The sequence below is a fragment of the Mastigoproctus giganteus genome, chromosome 3 (genome assembly GCF_048544385.1).
Source record: "Mastigoproctus giganteus isolate SK-2022 chromosome 3, ASM4854438v1, whole genome shotgun sequence".
Lineage (NCBI taxonomy): Eukaryota > Metazoa > Arthropoda > Arachnida > Uropygi > Thelyphonidae > Mastigoproctus > Mastigoproctus giganteus.
In genome coordinates, this window is record NC_143577.1 from 160,620,592 (window position 1) to 160,639,789 (window position 19,198).

A 19,198-nucleotide genomic window follows, 5' to 3' on the forward strand; every position below is an offset into this window, starting at 1 on the left:
TTTAAACATGTGCATATGCATATATTTCTGCCTACGTATATAAATATTATTAATAATTTTTTAAAAAAGGTTACATATATGCAATACTATTAATTATTTCTGTTTTCAGGTATACTTCAAATTTTGCATGTTTCACAGCACATGAAATTTGAAATTATATATACCTTGCTCGCTGCAGTGTAATCGCTACCTTAAAAGAATATGTGGTTTCGAGTTCCAATCTTTACTATGTGAAAACAATAATAAATCTTTCAAAAACAACTAAGTAATACTGTAAAAGTTCATTGTACTAGATGGCCTAGTATGAGAATTCATGTTCTTTTTTTTGCTTCTGTTTATTTGTGATGCTAAGTGTTTTCTTTGATGTTGTGTTAAATAGTTATGCTATGCCTGATGCTGAATCACTGTTTTTATCATCAATATTATTATTAGCCATATGGTACAAGGAAGCCTGAGGCTTATGCTGCACTGGCCAAAAAATAAAATTTCCGAGTTACCCTGAGAAAGAGAGAGAGAGAGAGAGAGAGAGAGAGAGAGAGAGAGAGAGAGTGAAGTAGAAAGGAATCACCACCACCAAGACAGAGAAGAATGACGATATCCAGCTCAGGATCCTGGGTGTGCTAAGCCCGTACTCACCAGATGTTGAGCCCCTGGGGCTTGTTGCCTGACTGCTTCTTCACACTGTATGTTACTCCTAAAGTAAGTTATTTTTAACCAGGGGCGGCTCGTCCATAAGCACTGTAGCACTACCAGCTATTTAAATCTAGATATACAGTGAACAGTTATATGAAATTTTGTGAAGAACAATGCAATGCAATGAATATTTTTATTAACAGGACCCGCATATAGTATGTGCATCCACTATTTCCAGTAATCATTTCAATAATAAACAAATAAAAACACAAAATTGTTTCCAACTTTGAAGCTTAATTAACCGTAGGCCTCACTGTGTGCCAGGCCGTGACACATTTTGCATTCCATTGAATATCTGGTAGTTGGTTGCCATTGGCAACCAGCATATTGGCAACTTGCCAATATACATTTTTTATAGGTCAAACGAATCAGTCACTGTAAAGTGCACAGTGCAGATTTCATTGTTGACCATGATGGGTGTGTAACCACAATGTCAGTGTCTTTTTGTTATTTGCCTAAATTCCCATTAAGCAACTAAATATCAGTGTTAAGCCAATACTCAACGTTCAACAGTGTAATTACAGTTTAATTGCAAATTGAGCTTGAACTTGGTAAGTTGAAGTTATATTATGAGGTGATGTGTAAGTAAAGCATTATTTCTATGACACATAATTTTGTGAAATTTGATTTGATCATGGCCTCCATGCTTCCCCATGAAGTAAATCGCGTGACAGTGAATAAATTTCAGCAACTTAGTTTTTCACAATTATCTCTCCAAGAAAAAAATATGATTAAAAAAGTAGGCTGCCCCACACCAAAGATTCAAATTTCTCTGTAGGGAATAAGTAATAAAAAGAAATATATCTGCAGTTTTAAAACTAAATGGTACCAAAGGAAAAGTTGGCTTTGTGGTTGTGAAGTCAAAAATACATTGTTTTGTTTTCCCCGTTTACTGTTCGGAGGTGACTTAATGTGGACAAAAAGTGGCTTTACAAACATAAAAAGAATGAAAGAAAAAACTCTAAAACATGAGAGTTCAAAGAAACATATTGATAATGTGATTTCACTATTGCTTTTAGGAGGCGTAAATATTAAAGAACAGCTTAGTGAGGCCTACAGACTTTCGATCTGCAAACATAACAGAAAAGTTACCAAGAATCGGGAGGTATTATTTAAAATAATAGACTGCATTAAATTTTGTGGACAGTTTGAAATTCCTTTACGTGGACATGACGAAAAAGATTATTCTAAACCAGGAGTATTCAGAGGATTAATAAATTTTGCCTGTACATTAGATTCCAATTTAAAGAACCATTTAGAAAGTAATGCAGCATTTAAAGGCATTTCAAAAACTATTCAGAATGATATTCTTGACTGTTTTCTGCAAATATGCTGGGATGAAATAAAAACGAGAAATTAAATAGGCTTCATTCGTAGCTATAATGGCTGATGACACAACAGATGTTTCAAAACATATACAAATGGTAATTGTTCTGAGATATGAACTGAACGGAGACTTTTTTTTAATACCTATTAAGAAATATTTTTCAAGGTTTAGGCCTAAATGGTTATCAATTGAACTAATGAGACTCGTGACAGAGAAGAAAAATGCATGGGATGCATATAAATTATCAAGCGACTCAGAAGCCTATGGCAGATATAAGCTAGTCTGTAATCAGGTCATAAAGGAGATTAGTCAGGTGAAGGCAGATTACGAGAAATCTTTGGCAAAGGATGCTAAGAAAAACAGCAAGGATTTCTTTACTTATATAAATTCTAAAAGGAAGAGGATGAATCTGATTGGTCCACTTGATATTGATGGTTCGACTGTTGATGATCCTGCTCAGATAGCAAACAAACTGAATGAGTATTTTGCATCTTCATTCACACATGGGAGTTATTAAGGTTTGAAAGTGGCAGAAGGTTGTCAAATTGTAGCAGGGTGCTTAATGATTTTGTAATAACTGAGAGCAAAGTGGAGGAGAAATTGTTGAAATTAAACATAAGAAAGGCACTTGGGGTGGATGGGATCTATCCAGTTATATTAAAGGAGACGGCAAAGCAACTAAGCAAACCCTTAGCCCTAATTATGAGAGCATCCTTGGACTCAGGGGAGGTCCCCACCGACTGGAGATGTGCAAATGTATCCCTAATTCACAAAGGGGGATCGAAGGGTGACACAAGTAATTACAGACCAGTTAGTTTAACTTCTGTTCCAGGTAAAATAATGGAGTTACTGGTTAAAGATCCATTGCAGGATCATCTAGACAAGACTGCAGTAATAATTCAGACACAGCATAGGTTTATTAAGGGAAAGTCTTGTGTGACAAATTTGATAGGATATTATGATGTGGTTACAAAGGAACTGGATGCAAAAAATAATTTTGAATTTTCTGAAATCCAAATAATCACATATTTCGATTTCAGGAAAGCTTTTGACACTGTTGCACATGGAAGACTATTGTACAAATTGGATAAGAATGGTATTAAGGCTAAGTTGCTACAATGGATAAAAGGGTGGTTGAGTGGGAGAAGACAGAGGGTGGTAATCAATGGGTGCTGCTCTTCGTGGACTAATGTTATTAGTGGAGTCCCACATGGTTCGGTGTTGAGTCTACTGTTGTTTTGTATATTTATCAATGATATTGATGAAGGTATGTCAGGCTTAGTGTCCAAGTTTGCAGATGATACAAAGGTTGGCAGGGTTGTTAATGACAGCAATGGCAGTGTGCTACTGCAACAGGATGTAGAAAATTTGGGCAGATGGGCTAAGAAGTGGCAACTGAAGTTTAACCTTGACAAATGCAAAGTACTGCATATGGGTAGAAGTAACCCCAGAGAAATGTACCAACTGTGTGGTACTACACTTAAGGTGGTAGAAAATGAAAAAAATCTGGGAGTAATTTTGCATTCAGATATGAAGTTTTCTGAGCAATGCAGATAGGCTGCTAGGGCAGGTCATAGGGTTTTGTCAGTGATATATAGGAATTTTGCTAGCAGGGAAAAGGAGGTGATTGTCCCTATGTATAAGGCAATGGTCAGGCCACGCCTTGAGTACTGCGTGCAGGTCTGGAGGCCTCATTTTAGGAAGGATGTAGATTTGCTTGAACATGTACAGAGAAGGGTAATAAGATTGGTGAGGGGAATGAAGGGATCCTCTTACCAGGAGAGGCTTAAGTTCTGCAAATTGCAGCAGCTGGAGACTAGGTACCTGCGAGGCGATCTGATTGAGGGGTGTATAAGGCCTTAAATGGGTTGAGCACACTGAATTCTGATGGGCTTTTTCCACTTGTTCAGATTACGAACCTAAGGGGCCATAAATTGAAATTGAGGAATGATAGATGTACAGAAATTTGCCTTTAACCAACGGGTGGTTAATTGCTGGAACAAACTTCCATCTGGCATTGTGGAAGTTGATAGGTTAAATAAATTTAAGGAGGAACTGGACAAACATTTTGAGGGGATTGTTTTATAATTTTTTTTTCTTGGCTGATGCTGCATAAGCATCATCCTACACTTGCTTTCTTGCATTACATGCCACTACTACTTCATTCTTCCTACACATTTGCTATAAAACATCACCAAACCTTCACTGTGGGGATATTTCATTTTGTTGATCATATATGAAGCTTGTAGAGATTTGCTATTAGTGCAAAAATCTTTATGGTAATTGTTGCCACTGAAATTAATTTGTTTCATCACTAAATGAAACTGTCATTTTTTTCAGAGCAGTGGTGCTAATTTAGCCCCCCTAACATGTGCTTCTTGCAATTGTTTAAGAGCATCAGCTTTTTAATTGGACCATATGATTTTAAACCAATTTTAAACCTTTTCAACCAGTTTCTCTTTTTAGTTCATGTTCTTTCTTCCACATTTGCCTGTTATTCTAGTGTGAGCATCTCTTATTTACTTTATTTTATTTAATTGCCAGCTAATACTTGCTTTATGTTCATCAACAGTTTCAGAAATTTTGTTGTTTGTTTTTACACATTCCTCCTTCATCGATTCCTTATTTTTACTAATATCAAAATCTTCATGATTCTGAAAAAAAAATGAACCTTATTTTTGAGCCGAATATGGAAAAAAAAATGTTGAAACTAGTAATTTTGGTGTTAATTTGTGTGTGTGTCATTGTATATATAAAAAGCGTAACTGTATCTACACTGAAAAAGCTGGGCTTTCCCTTTTTCTCTTCTTATTGTTTTTCTTCAAAAAAAAAAATACCTTACACTGTAAATCTTTATGGTAATTGTTGCCACTCAAATTAATTTGTTTCATCACTAAACGAAACTGTCATTTTTTTCAGAGCAGTGGTGCTAATTTAGCCCCCCTAATATGTGCTTCTTGCAATTGTTTAAGAGCATCAGCTTTTTAATTGGACCATATGATTTTAAACTAATTTTAAACCTTTTCAACCAGTTTCTCTTTTTAGTTCATGTTCTTTCTTCCACATTTGCCTGTTATTCTAGTGTGAGCATCTCTTATTTACTTTATTTTATTTAATTGCCAGCTAATACTTGCTTTATGTTCATCAACAGTTTCAGAAATTTTGTTGTTTGTTTTTACACATTCCTCCTTCATCGATTCCTTATTTTTACTAATATCAAAATCTTCATGATTCTGAAAAAAAAATGAAACTTATTTTTGAGCCGAATATGGAAAAAAAAATGTTGAAACTAGTAATTTTGGTGTTAATTTGTGTGTGTGTCATTGTATATATAAAAAGCGTAACTGTATCTACACTTAAAAAGCTGGGCTTTCCCTTTTTCTCTTCTTATTGTTTTTCTTCAAAAAAAAAAACTGCCTTACACTGTAAATCTTTATGGTAATTGTTGCCACTCAAATTAATTTGTTTCATCACTAAACGAAACTGTCATTTTTTTCAGAGCAGTGGTGCTAATTTAGCCCCCCTAACATGTGCTTCTTGCAATTGTTTAAGAGCATCAGCTTTTTAATTGGACCATATGATTTTACACCAATTTTAAACCTTTTCAACCAGTTTCTCTTTTTAGTTCATGTTCTTTCTTCCACATTTGCCTGTTATTCTAGTGTGAGCATCTCTTATTTACTTTATTTTATTTAATTGCCAGCTAATACTTGCTTTATGTTCATCAACAGTTTCAGAAATTTTGTTGTTTGTTTTTACACATTCCTCCTTCATCGATTCCTTATTTTTACTAATATCAAAATCTTCATGATTCTGAAAAAAAATGAAACTTATTTTTGAGCCGAATATGGAAAAAAAAATGTTGAAACTAGTAATTTTGGTGTTAATTTGTGTGTGTGTCATTGTATATATAAAAAGCGTAACTGTATCTACACTGAAAAAGCTGGGCTTTCCCTTTTTCTTTTCTCATTATTTTTCTTCAAAAAAAAAACTGCCTTACACTGTAAAAAATCACAAATATCCTCTATCATGGAATTGTGTTACTATATTTTTAGCAACACATCTAGAACCTCTTGCAGTCTCCTAATTTTTTCCAAAAATGAGCAGTCAGGTTAGTTTGTGATGCCTGGTGCTGTCTTATTTTAGAGAAGTTTCCACAAAGACTTCTTTTGAGAATGTTAATTAAAGACAACAGTGCTGCCTCTTGTCAATCAGTAAATTTGCCGGTGGATTGGGGATAATTATACTTGTTATAATAAAACACTGTAGAATTACTGTGCAACTCAGTAATTTCAGACCTTTTTTTTTAACGTGCTATTAGCATCTCGTTTTAGTTGTACTGTCAGTAACAGTGACTTTTTTGGTTTAGGTTGATAGTGTTGTGAAGAAAATGATTAATTAGCAGAAATGCAGTGGAAGTAATTCAAATATTAATGTACGTGTTTGCATCACGGTTGCAAAACTTTGAGTGATTCTATTCATCTCAACTCTCAACACTCATCATCATTCATGTGTCAGTGCTCTCAGCTGTGCACATGATTGATAATGAGTTAAGCATTCATAATACAGTAGCTTTAAATTTTTATCTTATTTTTTAGGAATAAAGTTTGGCTTGGAGGATAAGATTTTATTCTTTCCCTTTTTTATTTGCACCTTTCCTTACCACTTTCTTTTTGTTTTGATTTACTGTAGTTATAAGAGATTGTTTTTATGGCAATCTTTTAAACAGTGTGCAAGCCACTGTCTATCATTTTTGGAATTGGCTGGAGGGTGTGCATTTCACCTTCGATCCAGCAACTGTATTTTATCTGCACTAACAGCATGTTATCTGCACTAACAGCATTTTATCTGCACTAACAGCATTTTATAATTTGGTTTATTATACCAATCACATATATTTTTATGAAAATTACTTTTTTTCTTGGATGGGATCACTGGACAAAAAAACAAAAATTGGGGGAGTATAATAAAAGATGAGTACAAAAACTTCACAATACAAGAAATTTCAAAAAACAAGAAATGGAATATATTATTTAAAAATAATTAATAAAAGATCTTTACAAAAGCTAAAAATTAATTTTTTAAATAAAAACAAACATGCAGTCTGACAGTTGCCATGTGAACACTTGTGTTCCTAAACAAAACAATATCCTATTAATATCCACAAAAAAGCTTAAAGCTTAAATTACCTACCACATCTCTTCCTACATTTAACTTCTTGATCCTCTTCAGGGTTCAACCAGTTTGTTTCATTGTGAGAGAAAATAGTTATGATTTTGCATCAACATTCACACACGAGGAGTTATTCAGCGAGGGGGAATGCCAGAGGTGTATTCAACTCTGGCAGTAAGCTAGAGAATCTTGTAATAACTGAGAGTAAAGTGGAGGAGAAATTGTTGAAGATAAACACAAGAAAGGCACCTGGGGTGGATGGGATCTATCCAGTTATATTAAAGGAGGCAGCAAAGAAAGTAAGCAAACCCTTAGCCATAATTATGAGAGCTTTCTTGGACTCAGAGGAGGTACCCATGGACTGGAGATGTGCAAATGTGACCCCAATTCACAAAGGAGGACCAAAGGCTGACACAAGTAATTATAGATCTGTGAGTTTAACTTCTGTTCCCGGAAAATTAATGGAGGCACTGGTTAAAGAAGCACTGCAGGATCATCTAGACAAGACTTCAATTATAGCTCGGACACAGCATGGTTTTGTTAAGGGGAAGTCTTGCCTGACCAATTTGATTGGATACTATGATGCAGTCACAAAAGAACTGGATGCAGGGAATAACTTTGATATTATATACTTGGATCTTAGAAAGGCTTTTGATACTGTTGTACATGGAAGACTGCTGCACAAATTGGAGCAGTGTGGCATTGGAGGCAAATTGCTGCTATGGATAAAGGGGTGGTTGAGGGGGAGAAGACAGAGAGTGGTAATCAATGGACACTGCTCATCGTGGACTAATGTTATTAGTGGAGTCCCTCAGGGTTCAGTATTGGGTCCATTATTGTTTTCTGTATTTATAAATGATATTGATATGGTATATCAAGCTTAATGTCCAAGTTTGCAGACGATACGAATGTTGGCAGGGTTGTCAAGGACACTACTGACACTATGCTGCTGCAACAGGATCTGGAAAAGTTGAGCAGATGGGCTGAGAGGTTGCAAATGAAGTTTAACATTGACAAATGTAAAGTACTACATATAGGAAACATCAACCCCAGAGCAACGTATCAACTCTGTGGTGTACTACACTGGCAGTGGTAGAGAATGAAAGGACCTGGGGGTGGTTGGCAGGCAGATATGAAGTTCTCTGAGCAGTGCAGATGGGCTGCAAGAGTAGCTCATGGTGTATTGTCAATGGTATATAGAAATTTTTCCTAGCAGGGATAAGGAGGTGATTATTCCCTTGTATAAGGCAATGGTCAGGCCACACCTAGAGTACTGTATACAGGCCTGGAGGCCTCATTTCAAGAAGGATGTAGAGCTGCTGGAACGAGTACAGAGAAGGGCAACAAGATTAGTGAATGGAACAAAGAGGTGCTCTTACGAAGAAAGGGCTTAAGTTTTGCAAATTACAGTGTCTGGAGACAAGGCACCAGCGAGGTGATCTGATAGAGGAAAGACAGATGTAGGATAGACGTGCAGAAATTTGCCTTTAGCCAGCGGTGGTTGGTTGGTGGAACAGACTTCCATCGCTTGTCGTGGAAGTTGATAGCCTAAATAAGTTTAAGGCTCAGCTGGACAGGTATTTCGAACGAACAGAGGGGTGAAGTGGAAGTGGTTATTTTTTATTTATTTATTTATTATTATTATTATTTTTTTTTTTGGGCTGATGCTGCATAAGCTTGCTTTCTTGCATCAAATGCCTCTACTAATGCTAATAGCTGTAGACTGTTTTTATGTTGTAAATGGGTATTGCATTTCTCACTGTATGTCATCACTATGTATACAATGTCATTTTCCTGTTTGGTTTGTGTTAGCAAGGATGTTTATGCATTTATTTGACTTTCAACTTTAACAAGAGCCTTTCTTGGTTTATCACTGTATATATTGGGACTGAATGTTCTGCTTGGGATCAGCTAGCATTCAAGAAAAGTAGTTTAAATCAAGTATCATGTTGGGTAGTAATTTAAGCTTTTTGTTGTATAATAATGTGTTGTTTTGCTTAGGTAATGAAGATGAATATACAGGATATGATTAGAAAGTTGCCACCTATTTTTAAAATGGTGATCTAGGAAGGCAAAATCACTCTTTATTCATATTACAGGCTTTTTAGAGAGTTTAATACCATTTAATATCCTGCAGTTGTTTTGTTTTAGGTAAGTAATGGCTGGACATCTAAGTATTGGTGACAGAGCAAAAATTGCAACTAGATAGGATGTAACAGCAGATATGAATGAACAGCTATCTGCAGATGGTGGTAAGATGATGAGGAACAAATGTAACACTAATTCCTAAAAACATTAAAGGCTGACCAAAAATCAATGACAATGGAACATGGGACTGATCGATTGTTTCATTATTGAAGGATGTAGAAAGGTTTCAGAGTGATCCATCTCTTCTTCAAGAACGTCTAATTGCAGTAGTAACATGTAGGCCATATGGAAAAGTAAGGATTTATGTAAATAGCTTACCATTGTTCAGTGATACAGAATCTTATCCAGAACCCAACAGCATATAGAATAGTTAGCAGATCACCATAAAATATATATAATAGATTGCAGACTCCAGATTTCTAGAAATAATTGAACTATTTTTATATAAAACAGATTGATTTTAATTTTGTGAATAGGTCATTGGTCTATAAGTTTTTTACTTTTACACTTAATCATTAGTTGGTTATGTGTGAAATTGATTAGTAATGAGTACATGAAATTAAAAAAAATAAGAGACAGTGTGTTAGTTATTTTCCTGTTAAGATGCCAGTAGTGTTTCTCTACAGAATTTTTTTTTTTAGGCTGCAGATGAAAAAAGGAAGCTTGAAATTTGCACTCGGTCATACCATTTACTAGTATCAAAAGTTGGGTTTCATCCTGTTGATATTATATTTGATCCAAATATCCTAACAATAGCAACTGGAATTGAAGAACATAATAGCTATGCAATTGCTTTCTTAAATGCAGTTAAAAATATTAAGGTAACTATTTTTCTGTAAGTTGATATATAGAAAACTAATATATAGAAAACTAATATCAGAATAAATTAATATAATTGACAATCTTGTTATTCTATAAATTTGGAGGTTAGCAAAATTTCAGCTGCTTTCTCAAATACTATACAAGATAGACTCAATGTTCTTAACCAGGAATAACCTTGGGAAGCACTACTTTTAAACAAAAACATCATCAAGGCTATACCGCATGACAACTCCCATAGATCTGCTTCATTCCTTTCAAGTCATTAGAGCATTGCTATCTTGTGTGTCTTGTGTTGTGTTGTGTGGTGTCTTTTGTTTTAAACAAATAATTGAATAGCCCTTCAGTGTTGTTATTTGTTTAAAAATAGAGCTTCTCAGGGAAAATTGTAATTAAAGTATTTGTTTTTACTGTCATTAACAAATCTGTCATTAACAAATGACAAATCTGCCAAACTTCGTATCATCTGCAAACTTGGATATTAAGCCTGATATACCATCATAAATATCATTGATAAATGTAGAAAACAACAATGGGCCCAACACCAAACCTTGGGGGACTGCACTAATAACATTATTTCACAAAGAGTAGTGTCCATTGATTACCACTCTCTGTCTTCTACCACTCAACCATCCCTTTATCCATAGCAGTAACTTGCCCTTAATGCCATACTGCTCCAATTTGTACAACAGTCTTCCACATGCAACAATATCAAAAGCTTTTGTGAAATCCAAGTGTATGATATCAAAATTATTTTTTGCATCCAGTTCCATTGTGACTACATCATAGTATCCAATGAAATCTAAGACTGAATCTATCTAAGACTTTCCCACCTGCAGTGCACATGGGTCCAATCTGATTTGCTTTCTTCTCTGTTGTATTCATGTACATGAAAAAATTGTTGTCTCCATTCTTTTCTATCTTAGCCAGTGCTTTCTCATACACAGACTTGGCCTCCCTTACCTTATTTGTGGTACTATTTCATATCAACTTGTACTTGTTGTAGGCTTCAGAATTTTTTGTTACTCTGTAACTGTCCCATCCTTTTTCTTACTCTTTTTGACTGGCTAGCTCTGCATTCATCCATTTTGCCATCCTCTTTGTGCAATACTTTCTTAATGGTGAGTATGCTTTCGTGGCTTCCTATATATATACATTTCTATAATAGAAATGTATTCACCCTCACTCTGCAATCTGCCCAAATAATAGATGCTATTTAGCAGATTAAACTGTCAAAGTTTCCTCTTCTGAAATTAAAATGTGTGCCTTTAAATGCTGCAACATCTTTCTTCATCTTCCAAGAAACTAAATTGCTGGGACTCACATTATGTTCTGCATTTATTTTTAAGGCAGTAATTTTGTTTTTGGGATACCATCCACCATGGTCCCTTTCAGGCAGCTTTGATTTTATGCTACATTTCATCCTATCAGATTTTTTCCCTCATACTTTGAGAATGCAGGCATCACTTTCCATATGGTTGCTCTGAATACATTAAGCAGATCAGCAGCTTGAGTCACTGACACACCTGCTAAATGTATACCAATAATTTGACCTCTTTGGAATTTAGACAGGTTGGTCATTTTCTTCTTATACCTTTTTTATATCATCTCTAAATAAACATAAACTTTTATCATCTTTTCTTTACTACCTCCAAGAAAGAAACAAACAAAAAAAATCATCACTTCATGTTCAAAAATATGTCATGCAGCATTACAAAAACTACTACTTTTGTATCAGGTGTTTCCATTATTTTATCCACCCCCGTTTATATATATAAACTGCCCTATTCTAACAGTAATTCTAATGACAGTACAAGCTAATGCTTATACCCACACTGGCCAAAAAATTACAAAACTTTATTCAGTATCGAATCAAGCCGCCCATGTTTTGGAATAACAGTAAGTGTGCAGTGCAGCATGGATTCTATAAGGTGTTTTAGTGCATTTTGGTCTTACTGTAACATTTCTTCCAGCAAAATATTGCATAGCTGCCACAAAGTTGAAGGACGAGGACTTCACTGCTGAATAGCTCTCTCCAGCATATCCCACACATTCTAAATAGGATTGATATCAGGTGAATGTGGGGGACCAGGGAAGATGGCCGAAATCTGTGGAATTAGTAGAGGCATGTGATGCAAGAAAGCAAGCTTATGCAGCATCAGCCAAAAAAAAAAAAAAACACTTCCATTTCACCCCTCCGTTCGTTTGAAATACCTGTCCAGCTGAGCCTTAAATTTATTTAGGCTATCAACTTTCACAACAAGGGATGGAAGTCTGTTCCACCAATCAACTACCCGCTAGCTAAAGACAAATTTCTGCACATCTATCCTACATCTGTCTTTCGTCAATCTGAATTTATGCCCTCACGGGTGATTATTCTGAGCAAGAGGAAGAATCCCATCGGCATTGAGCATGCTCAAACCATTCAAGGCTTTATACACCTCTGTCAGATCACCTCGCCGGTGCCTAGTCTGCAGACACTGTAATTTGCAAAACTTAAGCCTTTCTTCGTAAGAGCAACCCTTTGTTCCATTCACTAATCTTGTTGCCCTTCTCTGTACTTGTTCCAGCAGCTCTACATCCTTCTTGAAATGAAGCCTCTAGACCTGTATACAGTACTCAAGGTGTGGGCTGACCATTGCCTTATACAAGGGAATAATCACCTCCTTATCCCTGCTAGAAAAATTCCTGTATATCATTGACAAGATGCCATGATTACCCCCAGGTCCTTTTCATTCTCTACCACTGTCAGTTTTTTTTTTTTTTTTATGGTAGTTGTTGGCGCATCGGCTTCTGTGGCCATAATGCACCTCCCAAGGTTTTTGCAGTACTTTGATCCAAGCCCGAGGCAGGATTCGAACCTGCGACCTTTGGGTTGCCAGGTAGGCACTTTACCCACCCGGCTAGCCCGGTCGGCACCACTGTCAGTGTAGTACCACACAGTTGCTCTGGGGTTGTTGTTTCCCATATGCAGTACTTTACATTTGTCAATGTTAAACTTCATTTGCCACCTCTCAGCCCATCTGCTCAACCTTTCCAGATCTGGTTGCAGCAGCATAGCGTCAGTAGTGTCCTTAACAACCCTGCCAACCTTTGTATCATCTGCAAACTTGGATATTAAGCTTGATATACCATCATCAATATCATTTATAAATACAGATAACAGTAAGTGCAAGCTCTGGCGTTGATGTGGGTAGCTGAGAGCTTGATGGGCCCCTCAATTTAGATCCTTCGAGGGCATCACAGGTTGGTCATTTATATCATCTCTAAATAAACATCAACTTTTATCATCTTTCCTTTACAGTACTACCTCCAAGAAAGAAACAAACAAAAAAAATCATCACTTCATGTTCATAAATATGTCATACAGAATTAGAAAAACTACTACTTTTGTATCAGGTGTTTCCATTATTCTATCCACCCCTGTTTATATATAAACTGTCCTGCTCTAACATTAATTCTAATGACAGTAGAAGCTAATGCTTATACAAACACTGGCCAAAAAATTACAAAACTTTATTCAGTATCGAATCGAGCTGCCTATGTTTTGGAATAACAGTAAGTGTGCAGTGCAGCATGGATTCTATAAGGTGTTTTAGTGCATTTTGGTCTTACTGTAATATTTCTTCCAGCAAAATATTGCTTAGCTACCACAAAGTTGAAGGAAGAGGACTTCATTGCTGAATAGCTCTCTCCAGCATATCCCACACATTCTAAATAGGATTGAGATCAGGTGAATGTGGGGGACCAGGGAAGATGGCCGAAATCTGTGTCATGATCCTGAACCATTCTCGCATGGTGCACTGTTGCATTGGCATCCATAAAGTAGCCATCACCTTTAGGATAAGAGTGTAACATTGTAGGCTGCAGTACATTTGATACAAAATTAAGATACTTCCTGGATGACATCTGACCTTACACCAGTATCAATGGACCAATCCATGCCAACAGAACATATCCCATATTCCACCTCAAATGTTTGGGTTGTCTTAACAAGGCAAGTGGGGTCCATTGCTTCTTGAGGTTATCGCCACACTCTCTACCTACCATCAGTGTGAAACAAAGTGTACCTTGATTTGTCTGACCACTTGACTTTCTTCTATTGTTTCACTGTCCACTCAGAATATTCCCAGCATCGTTACAAACAAATTTTTCGCTTTTTTTCTCTGAAACAAGTGGCTTCTGAATAGGCAGACAACTGCCAATATCCAATTTATTCAATTCTCTACACACTGGATGGCCTATTTTTCCATACAGTCCTCATTAGAGTATGACAGCTCCCTCTCAAAGTATTTTCTGCCAAATTTTCACCTTTGAAATGAAGAAGAAGCGCTTGCTTTCTAGCCAATTAACGCCTTTGGGATGGATGCATTTGAGAAACCAGTTATATCTTTCATTTCTAGAATCAGGGCTCATGCTAAATGTTTACTCACAATAAGCCCTCTTTCAAACTCTGATATATATCATGCTTTTTCCCCATTCTGGCTTCAGATTATTGCAGTCGAACAGCCTGTGCAGTCTTTATACTCAATGAGGCAACACATCAACACAGCATGTCACAATTTTCTTTGCATTATTTGCATTTATTAGCATTGGCAGAGGCATACAATGCAAAAAAGCAAGCTTATGCAGTATCAGCCAAAAAAAAAAAAAAAAAACCCTCCCATTTCACTCATCTATTAACTCCAAATGCTTGTCTAGCTCAGCCTTAAATTTATTTAAGCTATCAACTTCCACGAGAGATGGAAGTCTGTTCCAGCAATGAACTACCTGCTGGCTAAAGGCAAATTGCAGCATATCTCTTTTACAACTGTCTTTCCTCAGTTTGAATGAATGCCCCCCCCTCAGGCTCTTAATCTGAGCAAGAGGAAGAATCCCATCAGCATTGAACTTGCTCAACCCGTTCAAGGCCTTATATACCTCAATCAGATCACCTTATATATGCCTAGTCTCCAGGCCCTTTTGCAGAAATTAAGCCTATCTTGGTAAGAGCACCTCCCTTTGTTCCCCTCACAAATCTTGTTTCCCTTCTTTGTACTCATTCTAGCAACTCTACATCCTTCCTGAAATGAGGCCTCAAGACATCTACACAGTATTCAAGGTGTGGCCTCACCATTACTTTGTACAACACGATAATCACCTCCTTGACCCTGCTAGCAAGCAAAATTCCTATATATCATTAACACGACTCCATGACCTGCTCTGGCAGCCCGTCTGCAGTGCTCGGTGAACTTCGTATCTGACTGCACAATTATCCCTAGGTCTTTTTCACCCTCCACTTTCCTGAGTGTAGTATCACACAGTTGGTACATATCTCTTGGGTTACTGCTACCCATATGCAGGACTTTGCATTTGTCAAAGTTATACTTCATTTGCCACTTCTCAGCCCATTTTTCCAACTTATCTAGATCCAGTTGCAGTAGCATACTGTCTTTACCGTTGTTAACAACCCTGCCAACCTTTGTATCATCTGCAGAATTGGACATTAAGCCTGATATACCTTCATCAATATCATGATAAATACACAAAACAACAATGGGTCCAGCACCGAACCCTGGGGAACTCCACTAATAACATTAGTCCACGAAGAGCAGTGTCCATTGATTACCACTCTCTCTATCGTCTCCCACTCAACCATCCCTTTATGCATTGTAGCAACTTTCCCTTAATACCATACCTTTCCAATTTGTACAGCATGTGCAACAGTATAAAAAGCTTTCCTGAAATCCAAGTATATGATATAAAAATTATTTTTTGCATCCAGTTCCTTTGTGACCACATCATAGTATCTAACTGAATTGGTTAGACAAGACCTCCCTTTCACAAACCCATGCTGTGTATTAACTACTACTGCAGTGTTTTCTAGATGATCCCCGCAATGCTTCTTTAGCCACTAACTCCATTATTTTCCTTGGAAACAACAAGTTAAACTAACAGGCCTATAGTTACTTGTCACCTTTTGAACAGCATTTGGGAATTGGTGATACGTTTGCACACCTCCAGTCCATTGGGACCTCCCCTGAGTCTAAGGAAGCTCTCATAATTATGGCTAAGGGTTTGCTTACTTCCTCTGCTGCCTCCTTTAATATAACTGGATAGATCCCATCCACCCCTTCCTTATATTTAACTTCAACAATTTCTCTTCCACTTTGCTTTCAGTTATTACAAAATCACTTAGCTGCCTGTTAGAGTTTGATAAGCTTCTGGCATTCCCCTCTTTGAATAATGCCTCTTGTGTGAATGTAGATACAAAATACTCATTCAGTTTATCAGCTACCTGAGCATGATGATCAAGCCATCTATGTTAAGTGGACCAATCTGATTCATCCCTTTCCTTCTAGAGTTTACATAAGTAAAAAACTCTTTGCTGTTTTTCTTTGCATCCTTTGCCAAAGATTTTTCGTAATTTGCCTTTGCCTAAACCCTTGCATTTTTCTTCTCTGCTACAAACCTCATTAATTCATATGACATCTGTTTAGGCCTAAATCTTGAACAGTATTTTCTTAGTTGGTATGAAAAGCCTAGTAGCCTCCAATATTAAGTCCCTGAAGGCTTCCCATTTAGAATTCACCGTTGGTAACATCATCAGTTGATCCCACTGTATGGAATATAAAACTGTCTGAGACCTTTACGAAAGCATAAGCCCTTCTCTTTACCCTTGATGCTAGTTAAATCTTTAAGTAAATCCCACATCAGTACACTGTGATCACTGTCACCCAGTGGTTCCTTTATCTGCAAATTCTAAATGCATGAATAATCACTGTTGGTAATCAGATCAAGAGTATTACTCTCTCTGGTTGCCTCTCAAACATGTTGCTGTAGAAAACAGTCATCCAATAAATCCACAAAAGTTTTCTAATGTGCGAGTAACCAGTCCACAAGTTCCAGTCAATATCTGGAAAGTTAAAATCCCCTGTTATAAGAAATTCTGACTTACTGACTCACTCTACTTTTCTCCACAGTTGCTCATTGTACTCATCAGATTCATTTGGCCTGTAACACACACACCTACTCTAATTTTCCATTTCCCAGTCCTTATGTCACACCACACTGATGCATTGTCCACCAATATCAATTGGGTGCAGTTTCTTTGATTTTATGTGTTTCTTAACTAACAGCATAACCCCCTCCTCCCTTCCTGTCCTGTCCTGTCTTGTCTATCCTTTCTGTACTCCCCAAATTCCAGTTCTGCACTGCTTATGTTTTTTTTTTTTTTTGATTTGGTAGTTGTTGGCGCATCGGCTTCTGTGGCCATATTGCACCTCCCAAGGTTTTTGCAGTACTTTGATCCAAGCCCGAGGCGGGAATCGAACCCGCGACCTTTGGGTTGCCGGGCAGGTACTTTACCCACTCGGCTAGCCCAGTCGGCACTGCTTATGTCTGTGTGACACCATGTCTCTGATATCCCAACAATATCTGCTTTTGATGTCTTGACTAGCACTTCAAGCTCATCGAATTTATTAACTATACTCCTAGCATTGGTGTACATGCAAGTATTCATGCACCTGTTCCTACTTTTAGTTACCCTATCACAACCCATGTAGTTACTTGTTTCACTATGACTCCCAGCAGTCCCAGAAATCTCCAGTAACTTGCTTTCCAGGCTGCTGCTGCTCATTCCAATAAAGCAGTGCAAGAATCACTTTTGCCTCTACCTGCTGACACTGTTAATATTTTAGTCTTTGCACCCCCCCCCCCCCCGGGCGCCTCCGTAGCCAGGTGGGAAGGAGCACACGCTTCTTGATTAGACCGGGGTTCGAGCCCGTCACCACCAAATACGGAGGATGCGGAAAGGTCATTCAGGGAATGACCACCGCATATCCCGGAGCAATATGGCCTTAGTTGCTAATGCTCCTAAAAACCAAATAACAACAACAGCACCCCCCCCCCAAACTAGCAGTTTTCCGACCCACCTAACCCTGCCTCGATAGCATCAGCAAATATTCTTGCTTCCTTTCTATTTACATGTACCCCATCCCTGTAGAAGCAGTCTCTCCGGTTAACAAGCACAGACCTCGCTGAAAAAATTCTACCCAATGAGCCTTGCACAATCTCTCTTGGGCTGAATTGATTGACAAGACTCTCATCATATCATGTCTGGGTAGAATTGCAGACACTTTCATATTCAGCCCTCACTAGCAACTTTTTTTCAACATTGACCTGTACTTGCTAATTTAATCTGCAAATTTCTTAAGGTCATTATTGCCAACAGGTACAACAATATCACCTTTTGTCCTCTTAAAAGTTGATATCTGCTCTACAATGTCTTCAACGTTTGCCCCTGGCACACATACCCTGGTCCTGTTCCACCTTTTTGCATAATTTATTCCCATAATTTATTTTGCATAATTTACTGATTAATTGACAATATTACATTATATATTATACTATACTAAGCTTACAATCTAGTTCAGGATATAACATATCGTATAACAATGGCGGCAAGTTATGAATGGTAAATCTATGGACACTTAAGTATTAATTAACTTCCAAATCTTGCTATCTCAATTCAGAATAAACTAAGGCTCCTGACTAGGTCTATAAGCTACTTATAGAAAATAATTTAATATAAATATAAGATTTTTGTGTGTTTCTCCTTTCATGATCTTACTACTGTCTTCTTGAAGGCCTATTGAGCATATTTATAGTTATGTCTGACATGCTGCATGGGTAGAATGTGATCAATTTTTAACATAGCGTTATCGAGGGCAGTGTGTATATTTCTTCACAGTTCACAAATCTTACATAATACACGCTAAATGTGCACAGACTGTCTAAAGACAATACTGCATTAAAACCACATTTATTCTATGAATTTCTTTTTTCCATGCATACTGTATGGGGAAAAGAAATAATACTTGCTGAATTTATTTTTGTCCGTTATTAATGAAATTTGGGCTGGTGTGACAAATCTTTTTAAAAGAACTGAATATGATATTCCATGAAGATCTGTTTGCTGAGAGTTGAATTGTTTCATACAGATGGACAGTTAGAATGGACAGACAGACAGACATGAAGACTGATGGTGTTTATGCATAC

General features: G+C 37.0%; 1 protein-coding gene across 1 annotated transcript in view; it reads left to right on the plus strand.

Moving 5' to 3' along the window:
* Window positions 1–19,198, plus strand: part of LOC150088367 (methionine synthase-like) — a 668,558-nt gene that overhangs the window by 235,218 nt on the left and 414,142 nt on the right. Inside the window, 1 exon segment of the mRNA XM_090370745.1 lies at window positions 9,982–10,161. Within this exon segment, the coding sequence (XP_090226871.1) occupies window positions 9,982–10,161 (180 nt within the window).